The sequence below is a fragment of the Ovis canadensis genome, chromosome 15 (genome assembly GCF_042477335.2).
Source record: "Ovis canadensis isolate MfBH-ARS-UI-01 breed Bighorn chromosome 15, ARS-UI_OviCan_v2, whole genome shotgun sequence".
NCBI lineage: Eukaryota > Metazoa > Chordata > Mammalia > Artiodactyla > Bovidae > Ovis > Ovis canadensis.
The window spans coordinates 52,141,087-52,158,733 of record NC_091259.1 but is presented as its reverse complement, the minus strand read 5'-3'; the positions used below and the strand labels follow the sequence as shown (position 1 = coordinate 52,158,733).

Below are 17,647 nucleotides of genomic sequence, written 5' to 3'. Positions count from 1 at the left end.
CTGCCTCCCAACCCCCAATTTCCCAGCCTCCTGCCTTAGGGCTTCATCTCCCAGGCTCCAGAGAACAGCCCTAGTAACTGGGGATGCTCCATGGACCAGCAGGGCTGTGAGTTCTAAGAGACTGGCAGTTACAATGGGAAGGGTGTGAGCTGGACCCCAGGGATGGTTAGATTTTCTGAGAGTCAAGCTTCCTTATGCAACTAGGGTTGGGGTGGGTAAGTAAAGGGTCTTTAAGAAAAATAATAGATTTACTAAACAAAATTACAACGGAAGGGCTCTGAAGCTTAAAAACTCATTCCTTCAAGGTGAATCCGCCTCTGCTATCTTGGATACACAGCCCATCCACATGCCCTAACCGGCAGTGCACCTCCCAACACTCTGGGCTGGGGTAACTGATCGGTGAGAGTCCTCCCCAGCCCGGTCAGGTGTGAAGCCATGTCACCCATCCCGCAGCTATGAAGTTCCAGACCTGAGGGACCCCAGGACGGTGCTGGTTGGACGGCACCCCCACCCCAGGGTTTTCTGGGCATCCTCCTGGGGGAGACTTTCCCCAACGGTGCAGAACTGGGAACATGCAGATACCCAGCGGGGAGGCAGAGAGACTGAGGTCAGTGGGCACTGCGGGGAAGCCCACTGCGCGGATTGAAGAGGTGCTCCTTTGCCCGCGAGGCGGCAAGAGTCAGTGAGAAAGTTCCCTGCCCGAGCGTGCAGGGCTGCCGGGCTTGGCTGGCCCGTGTGACTTCCTAATCCGGCTGAGGAGCCTCGGGCTGAGCCCGGCACTCCGACAAGCACCCGCGCGCACCTCCACCGCGGGGCTTCCGGGGAGCGGGCCAAAGGCGGCCGGGGCTGGGCGCGGGGGAAGCTGCAGCCGCCCTCGCCCTGCGCCCCGCGGGTCCCCGGGCACCTACCGTCCTCTTGGTCCAACACCATGGTCCCCGGCGGCTCCAGCCCGGCCTGGGCCGAGGACGCGGAGGTGCGGGCGGCTCGGACTCCACCGTCGCCCGTCTGCTTTGCTCCCGCCGGCCCCGCGCGGGCTCCGCGCCCGGCGAGCGCGGCCGCGGACTGGGGCGGATCGACCGGCGCCCGGAGCTGAGCCCCACCGGCTAGGAGCTCCGGCGGGCGGGCGGGCGGGCTGGCCAGACCCGGGGGCGGGGCGGGGCGGGGCGGGGCTGGGGCGGGGCTGGGGCTGGGGCGAGTCCGCCCAGCCTCGATGGCCGAGCCGAGCCGAGCCGGCAGCCGCTGCCCGGGCCGGGCCGGAGCCGCCGGAGCCGCCGCCGCCGAGCGCTCTTCTCTCCGCGCCGGCCGCGCTCGCTCAGCCGAGTGAAGAAGCCTGCGTTTCCCAGGGCCCCTCACATTCCCCTGTTAATTAAATCAATTCATTATGTTCAGATCTGATTAGCGGCCCTTCCCCCCCCTTTGAATCAATTATTCAATACACAAACATAATTGCTTGGGCCAGAGGTGCCCGCCATTAGCTTATTTAACTCCAAGGACACTAATTACCCGCAGGGCACGGGAACTTTTCTCATTAATTCTGACAAAACACAAAAGCACAGCCAGAGTGTGTGCGTGTGAGGGACTCTGTGTGTGTGTGTGTGACCACATGCCAGAGTGAGGGCTGTGTGGGGTGGTGAGACACCGTGGGAGCTTCAGCTTGGACTTGGGGGAGGCGGAGTGTGGGCGATTTCGGGTGGGTGTGTGTGGGTGCCGTTTTGAGTCCCACTTGTGAGTGTGGGACTCCCCGTGTGGGACTGAGTGCATCGGAGTGAGTGCAGCTCTGGGGCTGGGGACCGTGGGCCAGTGTCTGAGACCCAGCTCAGGAAGGTGTGAGCTTGTGCTCGCGCTTCTGTGTGTGGCTGTGAATGTGACTCCGTGGCTACTGTGGCCGGCGCCCCATCCCCTTTCATTTTGTCTAATTTTCTGGCCATTGCACACTGCAGGCTCAAACCCACAAGGGCAAGTGCAGACCACAGAAGAGACGAATCAGGAGGCGGTCGGGGTCTGTGGAGCCAGGCTGAGAGAGTATCCTCCTCACCCCATCACGGGCTGGAGGATGCTCCCCTTCCCCCCACTTATAAACTCCAGGTTCCCATCATCCCCTTCTCTTGCCCTCTCACTGCACATCCCTGTATCCACCCCACCCCCCATTCTCCAGGTTTTATCCCAAAGCCCTCCCCAGCCACAGCTTGCCTCCTCCCATTTCCACAAGTGTCTGATATCTAGGTGCACCCCCAGCTCCCACTCCACAAACCCTAGTTCTTTGCCTCCTGTTTGTAAGGCTAAACGGAGGGTGTGCCTATGGTTGACCAACTTCTCCACATTTTACCTCCCAGGAAATCTCTATTGAGAGAAAGCCAGTGAGAGAGCCCACAGAGGCAGGGACACAGAGGGTAATTGATTCCCCCAAATTAGGTTTCTGCTTTCTAAAGACCAGTATTGTTCCTGTTCTCAATGTGCACAGAGGTATTGAAGATTTCCTTTTTGTTTCCTCGGGCAATGAATGAGCTTAATCCATTTGGCTTTATAAATCAGGAAACTAATATTCGCTCCTTCCATAGCAGCTTTTTAAAAAATTTAATTGGTGGAGGAGGCACAGTCGGTCACCCTTATGCTGTCTCCCAAGCCCCCACTTATCAAAACACATTCTGACTGAGGGGTGGAGAGGGGGCTAAGGGAGGGGAAGGGAGGGCTCATCCTGATTCCTCCTGCCCTCCTCCATCCTTGCACATTGACCCACATAGTTCATATGGGGCAAAGTTTGTGAAATGAGTGAATTAATTATACTCAATTCAGTGAAGAAAAGGGGGCTGTTCAGGGGTGCTCTTCAGAATGACCTCCCAAATCTGCTGCTTTCATCTTCCACAAACACTGGACATAGCCATGCAGTGACCGAGTTTGGCAAATCCTCCTCACCATCCAGCATAAGCTGCTAGAGTCATCTTCCTGGTGCCAAGACCTAACCCTACTACTCTCCTGCTCAAAAAGTTTCTGTGGTTCCCCTTTGTCCACAAGACCAAGCCCTAACTGCTTATCAGATCATTTTAGGCCCTTCACCAGATCTGGGGAAGCCTTTGTAACCACCACTGCCCTTCACTTCAATTTAATTGCTATCTATTGACCTCCAACAACAGCCTCACACTCCTGCCCCTCTGGATTGCTTTGCTATAATTGAACACACCCTGCAGGTTCTTGCTCTAGTGATTCTTCTCATGGCATCCCTCTGCTTAGGAAGCCCTTGCCCACCTCTCAAAGTCCTCTAAGGAAACATCTCCCCTGTGTTCCTCTGAGTGTCTCTGTGTGAAGTTTGGACTTCTGAGTGGTGCGTGCATTACTTCACTGAAACCTGGAGAATAAGGTCAGTCCCTGAGGGCACAGTTTCAGCTCTCCCCTAGAGCAAAAGGACAGATACCATATGAAGAGTCTACACTGGGTCACTGGAGAAAATGGGAGCCGTAGAGGCAGGGGAGGAATTCAGATATAAAAATGGAGGCTCAGAAGGCGAGAACCTTAGGCACCATCTTTTTGTCCTCCCCAGGACCTCAGATGGAAGGACCAGAACCCAGGTGCATGCTTCCTATGAATCCAATATTTTGATCTCCATGCTCTTTTGTTCTCTGTGTTGCCAGGCACGGCCACTGTCTAGACTGGTGCTGGCTGTTCCTGGCACTAGGGCTTCTGGCCAAGAGGACAAGAGGGGGCTGAAATTCTGCCCTCTCTCTGCTCTCCAAGCCATGTGCCTGACATAGGCTGCACCTGCCAAAAGAGAGTACTTTTTGCTAATTTTCAGAAAAGCACTATATGGACGAACATGGCCTTGCAATTGGGTTATCTGCTTGGCCAGATCTGACACTTGAGTCGAGCCCAGCTTCACTACCCCACCCTCACTTACACTGAGGACCTGTGTGAGCTCTTTGAAGACCAGCCTCATGGTTTTCATAGTGGAAGAGAAAATTAGAGCTTCACCATGATGGGTGGTCAGGGATACTGAAACAGATGCCCAGCCCCATCTCTGAATGTATATGGGCCTCAGGCACTAGTGAAGGACGCTGAACTTAGTCCATCCCTGAGATTTGGACATGGGTGGATGTACTATAAGGATCAAGGTCCCCAAAGGGGACCACGCTGGAGGAGAGACAATGAGGATCCTTGTCAGTGAGGAGATCCCCATGGGGGTCTAGATTGAGTAGCAAGGCCTGGCGTTTGGAAGGGCAACCGTTCCAGGTATGGTGCAAAGCTGGGCCTGGCCCACTTCTGCCCAGCACTCTAGTGAGAAGAGGGCAATGATGCAGATGAGGAAGCAGGTCACTAAGAGTCCTACAGCTCTACTATCAAGGCCTCCTCTAAAACAGCTGGTCGCTAGAAGTGATGGGTAATCGCAGAGAGGGACAAAAGTACCCATGTCAGCAGCTCAGTGGCATGGGTGGAAACATGTGCATGCAGTGGATGACAAGATGGTGAGAGTATCAGGGAGCAACCCTAATTATATGGGAGGCATCTGTATCCCTAGCCTATCAGCCCTGCCTCCCAACCCTGGGAATGTTAGAGAGAAAATGGCTTTATCCAGAACTCAAAGTCTGATGGTGTCCAGAGGGCACCTGGATTACATGTGTAAGCATTCCTAGAAGGTCTTACACCTTTTTGTAGAGGAGGACCCAGAAGAGAGGAATCAGAATTTGGAGCTGATTGTTATAAATGTGTGAGATCTGGTACCTGACATATGTACGGCCTCCACGTTCCAACCTATTTTAGCTATGTGACCGGCATGAAGGGAGAGGCCGTGGGAGCGAGAATGGGCCAGAATAGCACCCACAGCCAGCCTTGCCTGGGGGGCAGTGGAGCTCAGCCAGAGACGCAAAGGCGTCATCAATGTCATCAACATCAGGCCAACCCAAGGCTTTGCTCCCACTGCCCCTTGCTGCCCGGAAGGTCTCCTGAAGCCACACGTGTTCTCCCACACTCTCTTTCTCTTCGTGTCCTCTTTCTCTTCTTGTCTCCCCAGCTGTCTGATCCATCCCCCTGCTCCACTGCAGTGTCAGTGGGTGATGTCACTTCCTACTTTAAGAGATGAGATGTGTCAGACAGAAAGGCCCAGGTCCTCCTGCCCCAGGTCTGTGCTTCTACCATCATTTTCCACATCTGCAACAGGCACCTGGTCATGCATACCTTCCCTCCTGGAGAACATGACCTTCTTCCTGCTGGGCCCTGTCTCTCAGCATGTGCTCTGGTCCACCAGCTACCACTGGTCAAAGGATCCCATTGGTTCTTCCCCTTCCCTTTGACCTCCTGGTTCTGCTGGACCTTTCACCACAGCAGGCAGACAAACTCTGGTGTCTCCCCTGAAACAAGTATACAAAGGAGTCCCTTGGACCTCACATCTGCCCTGGGACCTTTTGCCATCTATTCCCTCTGTTGTCACACTTCCTCACCACCCACCCTCTCCTCCTCCACAACTATCTGGCTTCAGCCTCCGCAAGGCTTGCCAAGGTCACCAGTGACTTTTATGTCACTAAAAGACTATGTTTAGGCCTCACTGTACCCCTCAGAATTTAATGCATATAATCCCTTCTGTCTTGAACATATTTCTTCCTCAGACAGACATGTTCTCTGAGTTTTCCTTCTACCCGGTGGACATTCCTTCTGCTGCTGCTGCTGCTGCTAAGTCGCTTCAGTTGTGTCCAACTCTGTGCAACCCCGTAGACGGCAGCCCACCAGGCTCCCCCGTCCCTGGGATTCTCCAGGCAAGAACACTGGAGCGGGTTGCCATTTCCTTCTCCAATGCATGAAAGTGAAAAGCAAAAGTGAAGTCGCTCAGTTGTGTCCGACTCTTAGCGGCCCCATGGACTGCACCCCAGCAGGCTCCTCTGTCCATGGGATTTTCCAGGCAAGAGTACTGGAGTGGGTGCTATTGCCTTCTCTGGGACATTCCTTCTAGTCTTCATGTATTGCCAGCTTTTCTTCTTTCATCAGCTGTTAACTGTGGCATCCCTCAGGACTGGGTCCCAGGCATCTCTGAACCCCTTCCCCACCTTGAGGTGCCATCTAGGGTTGTTGGTGTGTGTAGCCCTTACTCAGGATTCTCCCTTTGAGTCCTGCTCCGGTATTTCCACATACCCTCTTGACATCTCCTGTAGAATGTTTCATCCCACTTGATGTTTCCAATTGGATGTATCTTAAAATTAAAAATCCAAATTGAGCCCATGAGTTTCTTCCCAAATCTTTCTTCATCTTGTTTCAGTAAACCAACCACTCAATTCCTAAAATCAGAAATCTAGAAGTAAAGCAGAATTTCAACCAAGCCAGCAAAAGCAACAACAACAAAGGGGTGTGTGTGTGTGTGTGTGTGTGTGTGTGTGAGGGGGGAAGAAACAACAAATATATGGAATAAGATGGAAAAAGTAAAGCTAAGTATATCGGTATATTACACTACATGTGAAGAGGCTGAATTTCCCTATCAAAAAACAGATTGTCTGAGTAATTTAAAGCATAAAATATAGCCACATGCTGTTTACAAGAAATATTCTCAAAACAAGGTGACAAAGAAGACTGAAAATAAAGCAATGAGCAAAGATACACCAAGTAATTGCAATCAGAGAAGGAGTAGGAACAGCAATATTATTATAAATAAGACTAATCTCAAGGCCAAAAGTATATACTGCTTGGCAATTAAGAAACACTCTTTTAAATTACTACTGGACCAAAAATAAAGTCAAAACTGAAATTACAAACCACCTAGTAATGAAAAAGAGAATAGCATACCATACAGAATTTATAAGACACAGCTGTATTCAGAGGAAAAAATATAGCCATAAATTTTTTTGTTTGTTTTTTTTATATACTTACTATAGATATAAGAGAATTTAAAAAATAGTTGGGTCATAAGTGCTCTTAACAATGAAACAAAGACTAAAAAAATTTTAACTAAGTATTTAGTTTAAGAAATTAGAAAGAAAACAAACTAAGCCCAAAGAAAATAAATGAAATTAACAGTTATAAAAATCAGAAACTAACGCAACAGAAAATAAATAACACAAAAATAATTAAAAGAAAACCCAATCCTGGTTCTTTGAGAAAACCAACAAAATTGATCAACTTTTCCAGGCAACCTTAGTTAAGAAAAACAAGAAAGAAAAAACATACATATTAGGTATAAGAAAAGAGGCATATCACAGGTACAGAAAAGGTTAAAGAATTGTAACAATAATGTACATAAGCCTATGAAAACAAATGTGAAAACCTAGAGGAAATAGATGCTTTCCAGGTAAAGTAGAAAATTATCAAAATTGAGCACAGAAGTTGAAATCTTGAATAGGCCAATAAACAGAAGTTGTTGTTTTTTTAATGAAAACTCTGCTATTAAAACCTTATAAGATATCATGTGCATGCATGCTCAGTTGCTTCAGTCATGTCCAGCTCTTTGCAATTCTATGGATTGTACCCCACCAGGCTCCTCTGTACATGGGGAGTCTCCAGGCAAGAATACTGGAGTGGGTTGCCTTGCCCTCCTCCAGGGGATCTTCCCAACCCAAGGATTGAATCCAGACATTGCAGGCAGATTCTTTACTGTCTGAGCCACCAGGGAAGCCCAAGAATACTGAAGTGGGTAGTCTATCTTTTCTCCAGGGGAATTTTCCCAACCCAGGAAGTGAACTGATGTTTCTGGCACCAGGCAAGAATATTGCAGTGGACTGCCTTGTCTTCCTCCAGGGCATCTTCCCAGGCTGGGGAACAAACTCGTGTCTGCTTGCATCTGCTGCACTGCAGGCAGACTACCCACTGAGGCACCTGGGAAGCCCACAAGATACTGTACGATCCAGCAATTCCTCTCCTGGGAATATACCCCAAAGAATTGAAAGCAAGGTCTTAAAGAGGTATTTGTAAACCCCTGTTTGTAGAATTATTATTCACAATAGCCCAAAGGGGGAAGCAACTCATGTGTTCATCAGTGGATGAATAGGTATGCTAAATGCAGTATATATACGTAAAAATATACATATATATATGATGGAATATTATTTGGCCTTAAAAAGGAAGGAAATTCTGACACATGCTACAGCTTGGATGAAACTTGAGGACATTATGCTAAGTGAAAAAAAGACCATTACAGGAAGATCAATACTGCATGACTTCACTCATAAGAGGTACCTGCTGCTGCTGCTGCTGCTAAGTCGCTTCAGTTGTGTTCAACTCTGTGCGACCCCATAGATGGCAGCCCAACAGGCTCCTCTGTCCCTGGGATTCTCCAGGCAAGAATACTGGAGTGGGTTGCCATTTCCTTCTCCAATGTATGCACGCCAAGTCACTTCAGTAGTGTCTGACTCTGTGCGATATTATGTACAGCAGCCTACCAGGCTCCTCTGTCCACGGGATTCTCAAGGAAAGAATACTGGAGTGGGTTGCCATTTCCTTCTCCAAAGAGACACCTAGAACAGTCAAATTCATAGAGACAGAAAGTAGAATTGTGGCTGTCAGAGGCAGAGGGATGGGGAAAACAGGGAGTTTTTGTTTAATGGGTATAGAGTTTCAGTTTTGCAAGATAAAATGAGTTCTGGAGAGAGTTTCAGTTTTGCAAAATAAAAAGAGTTCTGGGGATTGGCTGCATAACAATGTAAATGTACTTACCCTTAATGACATGTACACTTAAAAATGGATGAGAGGGTGAATTTTATGTCATGTGTATTTTACCATAATTAAGAATAAAATAAAAATATTACAAGCCACAGATTATAGCAAAAATGAGTTTTATATAACCTTTAAAAACAGATGATTTTTAATGTTACCCAAATTATTTCCAGATGAGAGAATAATTTGGAAATATTACTGGTTTGTTTTATTTGCTAGCATCTTCTTAATTCCCCAAACTTATAAAGATTGAATTAAAAGAGAAAGAAAAAATTACAGACCAGTTTCAATGAGTACAAGATCTAAAATAAGGATATTAGCTACTAGATATGGGAAAAGTATCACAGATTTACACCATACATAGGAGAGTTTATCATCAAAAACATGATTCTGCATTAAGAAATTTATAAATATAAGTCCAGTATATCAACTAATGAAAGGATCAAAATATGACCATAGTAATAGATGCCAAAAATCATTTCATAACATTCAGCAAATATTGCTAATAAAATACAAAGCAAAGTGAAAAAAAGAAGAAAAATATTTTAATTTGATAAAGACTATCTATCAAAACTCAATAACAAATATATGACATTCAGAAGCTCTTGCCAGAAATTGGCAAGAGCACCTCTTGCCAAGATGCTCATTACCATCACTAATATTCAACATTTTTTGGAGATTTTAACTAATTCAATAAGAAAAAATAAACTAATTGGAATAAATAGCTGATTTTTAAAAATGACAAACATGTTTGTTTACAAATGATATGATTGTATTTCAAGAAATTCCAGCAAAGTTTAGTTTAGAAGTTACTAGGTGGTTAAATACAAGGTAAAGGAAAATCTATAGTTTTTTTCTCAATGCAATGACATATTAGAATGTAAATGACAAAAGAATTAATTTGCAATAGTGACAAAACAGTAAAATACTAAGGGATAATTTTAAAACAACAATCACAAAGGTAAAATTCTTTGGATAAAGTTATAAAATCTTATTGAAGGATATATAACAAGATCTAAACATATAGAAAGGTAGCCATGTTTCAAAGAAAAGACTTATTCTCATAAAAATAATTCATTTCCCACTCCTGACAAGCCAGCCTTTTGGAATTCCCTTGTGGCTCAGCTGGTAAAGAATCTGCCTGCAATGCGCGAGACCTGGGTTCGATCCCTGGGTTGGGAAGATCCCCTGGAGAAGGGAAAGGCTATCCACTCCAGTATTCTGGTCTGGAGAATTCTATGGACTGTATAGTCCATGGGGTTGCAGAGTCAGACGTGACTGAGAGACTTTCACTTCACTTCACTTTCAATGCAATTTCTATGAGACTCTCAAATTTAAAAGTATTTTAGAAATGTAAAAAATTAATTTGAATTATATTTGAAAAATAAGTGTCTGAGTCTAGTTGAGAAAACATGAAAAGAAAGACTAGTTGACAAGATCTTGCATTATTAGATAATAAAAGATATTACAAAGCCACCATGACCTGAACAGTACAGGATAAGCTAGGAAGTGGTAAATAGATCAGAGGAACAAACAACCAATATAGAGATCCAAATTAGAAAATAATTTAATATAAAGTTTCATTTCGGTTCATCAGAGAAAATGAATAGATCGAACTGAATAGATAGTTCCCTGAAGAAGATAAACAAATAAGCCAATAAGCCACCTGAAAAGATGTCCATCACTATCGGAAATGCACATCAAACTACAATAATATACCACTTCACATCCAGTAGGAAGCTAAAATCAAAAAGTCAGATAATAACAAATGTTGGTGAAGATGTGGAGAAACTGGAACCCCTAACTGCTGGTGGAAATGTGAAATTGCAGCCACTTTGGAAAACAGCCTGGTAATCCCTCAAAAGGTAAACATAGAATCACCATATGGCCCATTAGTTCTACTTCTAGGTATGTAGACAAGAGAACTGAAAACATATCCACGCAAAAAATTTGTACACTGATGTTGAAAGTAGCGTTATTTATAACAGACAAAAGGTGAGAAAAAAACAAATGGCCATCAACTGACAAAGGATATTATTGGGCCACAAAAAGAATGAAATACTGATACGTGCCACAAAGTGAATAAGCCTCAGAATGTTATGCTATGTGAAAAAAGGCAGTTACAAAAGTCTACATATTATATGATTCCATTTACAGAAATGTCAAGAGTGGGCAAGTTTATAGAGACAGAAAACAGATGAGTGGTTGCAGGGGTAGGAACAAGCTAGCACCTAAAATGTTGTTGCTGTTATTCATATGCTGAGTTGTGTCTGACTCTTTGCAACCCCATGGACTGTAGTCCTCCAGGCTCCTCTGTCCTTCACTGTCCCCCAGAATTTGCTCAAATTCATGTCCACTGAGTAGATGATGTTATCGAACCATCTCATCCTCTACCTAAAAGATACAAGGTTTCTTTTTGAGATAATGAAAGGTTCTAAAATTGTGGTGATTCACCTATCTAAGAATATATTAAAATACATTAAATTCTACGCTTTAAATGGGTAAATTGTATGTATGTGAATTATATCTCAATAAAGGAGTATGTCAAGGGTGTACATTGTCACCCTGCTTATTTAACTTATATGCAGAGTACATCATGAGAAACGCTGGGCTGGAGGAAGCACAATGTGGAATCAAGATTGCCAGGAGAAATATCAATAACCTCAGATATGCAGATGACACCACCCTTATGGCAGAAAGTGAAGAGGAACTAAAAAGCCTCTTGATGAAAGTGAAAGAGAAGAGTAAAAAAGTTGGCTTAAGGCTCAATATTCAGAAAACTAAGATCATGGCGTCCAGTTCCATCACTTCATGGCAAACAGATGGGGAAACAGTGGAAACAGTGGCTGACTTTATTTTTTGGGGCTCCAAAATCACTGCAGATGGTGACTGCAGCCATGAAATTAAAAGACACTTGCTCCTTGGAAGGAAAGTTATGACCAACCTAGACAGCATAATAAAAAGCAGAGACATTTCTTTGCCAACAAAGGTCCATCTAGTCAAGGCTATGGTTTTTCCTGTGGTCACGTATGGATGTGAGAGTTGGACTATAAAGAAAGCTGAGTGCCGAAGAATTGATGCTTTTAAACTGTGGTGTTGGAGGAGACTCTTGAGAGTCCCTTGGACTGCAAAGAGATAAAAACAGTCCATCCTAAATTAGATCAGTCCTGGGTGTTCACTGGAGGGACTGATGCTGAAGCTGAAACTCCAATACTTTGGCCACCTGATGGGAAGAAATGACTCATTTGAAAAGACCCTGATACTGGGAAAGATTGAGGGCAGGAGGAGAAGGGGACTACAGAGAATGAGATGGTTGGATGACATCACCTACTCAATGGACATGGGTTTGAGTGGACTCCGGGAGTTGGTGATGGACAGGGAGGCCTGGTGTGCTGTAGTTCATGGGGTCACAAAGAGTTGGACACAACTGAGTTACTGAACTGAACTGAACTGAGAGTTATTTTTTAAAATGGTGTTGTCATAAATGGGCCAAAGAACTAAATAGACATTTCTCCAAAGAAGACATACAGATGGCTAAAAAACACATGAAAAGATGCTCAACATCACTCATTATCAGAGAAATGCAAATCAAAACCACAGTGAGGTACCATCTCACGCCAGTCAGAATAGCTGCGATCCAAAAGTCTACAAACAATAAATGCTGGAGAGGGTGTGGAGAAAAGGGAAGCCTCTTACACTGTTGGTGGGAATGCCAACTAGTACAGCCACTATGGGAAACAGTGTGGAGATTCCTTAAAAAACTGGAAATAGAACTGCCATACGACCCACCAATCCCACTGCTGGGCATACACACCGAGGAAACCAGAATTGAAAGAGACACGTGCACCCCAATGTTCATCACAGTCTGTTTATAATAGCCAGGACATGGAAGCAACCTAGATGTCCATTGGCAGGTGAATGGATAAGAAAGCTGTGGTATATACACAATGGAATATTACTCAGCTATTAAAAAGAATGCATTTGAATCAGTTCTAATGAGGTGGATGAAACTGGAGCTGATTATACAAAGTGAAGTAAGCCAGAAAGAAAAACACCAATACAGTATACTAATGCATATATATGGAATTTAGAAAGATGGAAATGATGACCCTATATGCGAGACAGCAAAAGAGACACAGATGTAAAGAACAGACTTTTGGACTCTGTGGGAGAAGGCGAGGGTGAGATAATTTGAGAGATAGCATTGAAACATGTATATTATCATATGTGAAATAGATCGCCAGTCCAGGTTTGATGCATGAGACAGGGTGCTCAGGGCTGGTGCACTGGGATGACCTTGAGGGATGGGATGGGGAGGGAGGTGGAGGGAGGTTCAGGATGAGGAACACATTTAAACCCATGGCTGATTCATGTCAATGTATGGCAAAAGCCACTACAATATTATAAAGTAATTAGCCTCCAATTAAAAGAAATAAATTAATTTACAAAAAATATGGTTATCCATCTGAAAGAAAAAAAATGATATCCCTACCCACCCCCCATAAAGATTATGTTCCAGATGGGTTAGAGATTTTAATATAAAAATGAACCAGTGAAAATATTACAAAAATTTAAGGGAAAATAGAATAGATTTGGATAATGAAATTATGAATAAATTTAGTGGGCTATACCTGTAAGAGTAACAGAAAAAGTTAGATATTATACTACAGTTGATTTTTAAAACTTTGATGGTAGAAGCTACCATAAATAAAGAAAAAGACAAATGATTTACCAGAAATCTGCAAAATATAAAACAGTAAAAGGGAAATTATGTCATATATGCAAAGAGTTTCTATAAATTGTAAAGAAAAAGACAAATGCCCAACAGAGAAATGAAATAGGATATGAACTAGTCATTGTGAGAGAAGACCTAGATAGCCAATAAAATGCTTACCCTGATTATTAGCTGGGAAAATGCAAATTAAAGTGAAAAAATTTTCATTGCTTTAATTCATCAGAGTGGAAAAAATGGTAAGAGTAAAATGTTCAGGTCTGCTAAAAATCTGAGGAAATGGTGCTCTCATTTGTTGCTGAGCAAGTAATCTGGCACTATCTATTACAGTTTGGGGCAAGTAACCTGGTGCTATTGATTAAAATTAAAAATGCACATGCCTTTTGACCTAGAAATTCTCCTTCTGGGAAAGTATCTTATGAGGCAAACCACCTGTATTTAAGGATAACCTCATAATTTCAGCATTGTTTGTGGTGGCAGGAAACTATTTGAATATCAGCGTCACTCAGTGATCAAACAAACTGTTGTACAGCCCCGCTGTAGAACACCAGGAAGCTGTTAAAACATGAGTTAGACCTACAATCCTACAGAATTGCAAAGGATATCTGTGATGTACTGTTAAGCGAGAAAAGTAGGTTGCAGAGTAAGTAGCGAGTAATATCCCATTTAAAAGGAAACCTCTCTCCCCTTAGATGAGCACAAAGGAAAGCTGTGCAAGGCTGCTCCTGTCCCAGCTGTCAGCAGGGTGGCCTTAGCGGGAGAGCGGAATGAGCGTTAAGGGGAAAGTATTACCTTTCTTCATTACTCACTTTTAGAATCTTTTGACTATTTATAATGAATAAGTCATTTGTAATTTTAAAAATTTAGAAATAAACCAGAGTCATATTTAACACTCTCTCCAATCACACAGTCACCACTACTGTCCTAGTCCGAGTGACCATTATCTTTTCCATGCTGCTATTCCAAGAGCAGGATGAAATCTCAACATTCAAAACACTAAGATCTTGGCATCTGGTCCCATCACTTCATGACAAAATAGATGGGGAAACAATGGAAACAGTGACAGACTTTATTTTCTTGGTCTCTAAAGTCACTTCGGATGGTGACTACAGCCGTGAAATTAAGACACTTGCCCCTTGGAAGAAAAGCTATGACAAATCTAGACAGTTTATTAAAAAGCAGAAACATCACTTTGCCAACAAAGGTCCATATCGTCAAAGCTATGGTTTTCCCAGTAGTCATGTACGGATGTGAGAGTTGGACCATAAAGAAGGCTGAGTGCTGAAGAAGACGCTTTCGAACTGTGGTGCTGGAGAAGATTCTTGAGAGTCCCTTGGACAGCAAGTAGATCAAACCAGTCAATCCTAAAGAAAATCAACCCTGAATATTAATTGGAAGGATTGATGCTGAAGCTGAAACTCCAATATTTTGGCCACCTGATGTGAAGAACTGACTCATTGGAAAAGACCCTGATGCTGGAAAAGATTGAGGGCAGGAGGAGAAGGGAATGACAGAGGATGAAATGGTGGGATGGCATCGCCAACTCAATGGACACGAGTTTAAGCAAGCTCAGGGAGATAGTGAAGGACAGGGAAGCCTAGTCTGCTGTAGTCTATAGAGTCGCAAAGAGTCCTACATGACTGAGCGACTGAATCACAAAAGCTCCACAAGCATCCTGTTAGAATACGTGCACCCACCCTGAGGCCTGCTAATCCAGCCTCCATACTCCATTGGCAGGTGGGACATATTAAAAAAACGCAAATCAGATTTTGTCAACCAACCTTCAAAGCTGTAATGGCTCCCCATTACTCTCTGCAGAAAGCCCCCATCTCTGCCCCTCCCTTGACTCTACACAAGCAGACTCTCCTGGAGCATCTCCCATCATGGACATCCACCACTGGTCCCCGCCAACACCCATTGCCCCTGTCACCGCCTGAACCACTGCCTGCCACAGGGCCCTCGGACTTGCTCTTTCTTCTCCTTGGAATGTTCTTCATTTGGACCACCTCTGGCTCACACTGTGAGTCTGAGATTTAATGTCCCTCCCTTCATCAGGGTGGCCTCTCCCCTCCAGACTAGGTTAGATCTCCCTGCTACAGTCTGGCAGGGCCCTCTCTGCTTTTCCTCCATAGCTCTTATCACAACCATCAAGTTAATTACATAGTTATTTGTATAGTGATTTGTGCGATGGGGATAAAAGAAAAACTAGTAAGCTGTGTTTGCATCTTCTCTTCCAGCTCCCTGCTATGGGGGAGAAATGGGTCAGACAAAAGGCCTTGAGGGTCTAACCCAACTCTGAGATTCTGAACTTGCCCTTGCCCTCTGCACACTTACCACCCAGTACCCAGATGGGAGAATTTGTCTGCTCAAATATTTCCCTCCATTCTCTTATTTATCTAGCCAACTGGCTTGTTCTGAGAATTGGTGATGACAGAGCCTCTGTATTGCTGGGGAGTTTGCAGCCTTCCTCAGCAGTTAGAATGAGGCACACCTGGAGGGTGGGTCTCTCCTAATGGCCGAATGGCTTTCTCTGCACCTCCCACCCCTGAGAGACCCTCACCATGGGGGCTCTTGGAGCCCCGATGTCCCTTCTGGGGTCACAGCCACACCAGTAACCAAACTCCAGCCTGACCTGCAGCCTCAGAATCCCAACCTCAGTCCCAATCAGAATCCCAATGCTCATCCTGCGGGATTAGGGTCCTCTCTCCCTCTCCCACCCTCCTAATCACCTGCCCACCGAGGTCAGGAGTCCTGGAGTGGTCCTGGGCTGGGTCTCGCAGGCTGGGTGTTCCCACATGCTCTGGGGGCTGATGCTGGTTCTAGAGCTTTGTGGACTCCCAACCGACTGGCCCGTAGGGCTGGGCATGGTGACTCACTCCCAGAGAACAGACCGTCTCCTGACAAGCTCACAGAGTGCACACACCCACATGCAGGTGGTCCCCTTGGAGCTACAACTGCATGTCCCAACAGTACACACCTACAGAAGCCGTCCTCATACTGCAGGCAGGGGCCGAGGCCTGTGGCGCTGGTGGGGGAGCATTCCTTTTCTGCTTCCTCCAAGCTCTAGCTAGTGGGATCCTTCTGTCCCATCCCTACCCCAAGATCGAAGGGTTCTTCCTCGTGCACCACCAGCTCCCAGATGATGCAAGTTTGGAGGAAAACCCAGCCCCCTGGGAGCACATAGTCCTCCATGCCTGCTGCTCCCTAGGACCTGCCTGGGTTTCTCCAATGCATTGAGCCCCTCTCAGCCCCTCCTGTGTTAAGACGTAAACACGTCTGAGTCATGTCGGGGCTGGTGGTCACAGTCAGCCACCTCTCAGAGCTCGCACTAGATGTGCCCAAGCCCAGTAGACTAGGTCATCCCCAGCCTGAGGGACTTCAGGCTGGAGACTGGCTGCTAACTCAGACCCTCAGAGCTGCGGTGCTGCCCTGAGGCCTCTCGGACTTGGTGGTGACCGCTCAGGCCTGGATCCTGATTCGGGTTCAAAGATCTGCTCCATGCAGATCTTAGGCAAGTTCCCGTTCCTGAGCCTGGCCAACTCCTGGTGGTCTCCCAGCCTTTTTGTCTCCTCCCTCCAGGCACACAGCTGCTCAGCTATCTTTCTCAGTTTCCTTTAAAATAAGTGTAGACACTGTTCTCACCTGTAGGCAGGACAGGTATGAGCTACTTTCACCTCTCCTGCGTACAAGGACGTTGCTTATCCAGGGCTTCCTGGCTTTACCCTTCCCACAAGCTAGAAGACAGACATTTTAACACCCAGATTTGACTCTGCACGCCACCACCAGAAGGGATGAGGGGAAACACCGTGGAAGGAAGATGGGTCCCTGAGTGGCCTTGTGGAGCAGCCCTGCTAACCTGGGCTTTCTCCTGTCTTGCTTATCATGCTCGGTTGCTCAGTCATGTCCAACTTTTTGTGACCCCATGGACTGTAGCCTGCCAGGCTCCTCTGTCCAGGGAATTTCCCAGAAAACAGTACTGGAGTGGATTGTCATTTCCTCCTCCAGGGGATCTTCCTGACCCACTGGATCAAACCGATGTTTCCTCCATCTCCTGCATTGGCATTCAGGTTCTTTACCACCAAGCCACCCAGGTTATCTCCTGTAATGAGAGACAAAAATAAAGTTTCATCTTCCTCAAGCCATTGTAGATTGGGGTCTGTTACAGGAGCTAAGTCTTTCCCCTAATGAATAGACTGAGCCTGATTTTCCAGCAATAAAATAGTTTCTATGATTTCTTCAAGTTTCAAGTTTCCAATACCAGGTATTGCTCTGCCAGGCACTTGGTCTCTTGGAAGC

At 45.6% G+C, this 17,647-nt stretch overlaps 1 protein-coding gene across 1 annotated transcript in view; it reads right to left on the bottom strand.

Moving 5' to 3' along the window:
* LMO1 (LIM domain only 1) overlaps positions 1 to 1,317 on the bottom strand; it is a 41,921-nt gene extending 40,604 nt beyond the window's left edge. Inside the window, exon 1 of the mRNA XM_069555252.1 lies at positions 909 to 1,317. Coding sequence (XP_069411353.1) covers positions 909 to 930 — 22 coding nt within the window. The 5' untranslated portion in view covers positions 931 to 1,317. The remainder of the gene's footprint in view (positions 1 to 908) is intronic.
* Between the last annotated feature and the right edge of the window lie 16,330 nt (positions 1,318 to 17,647).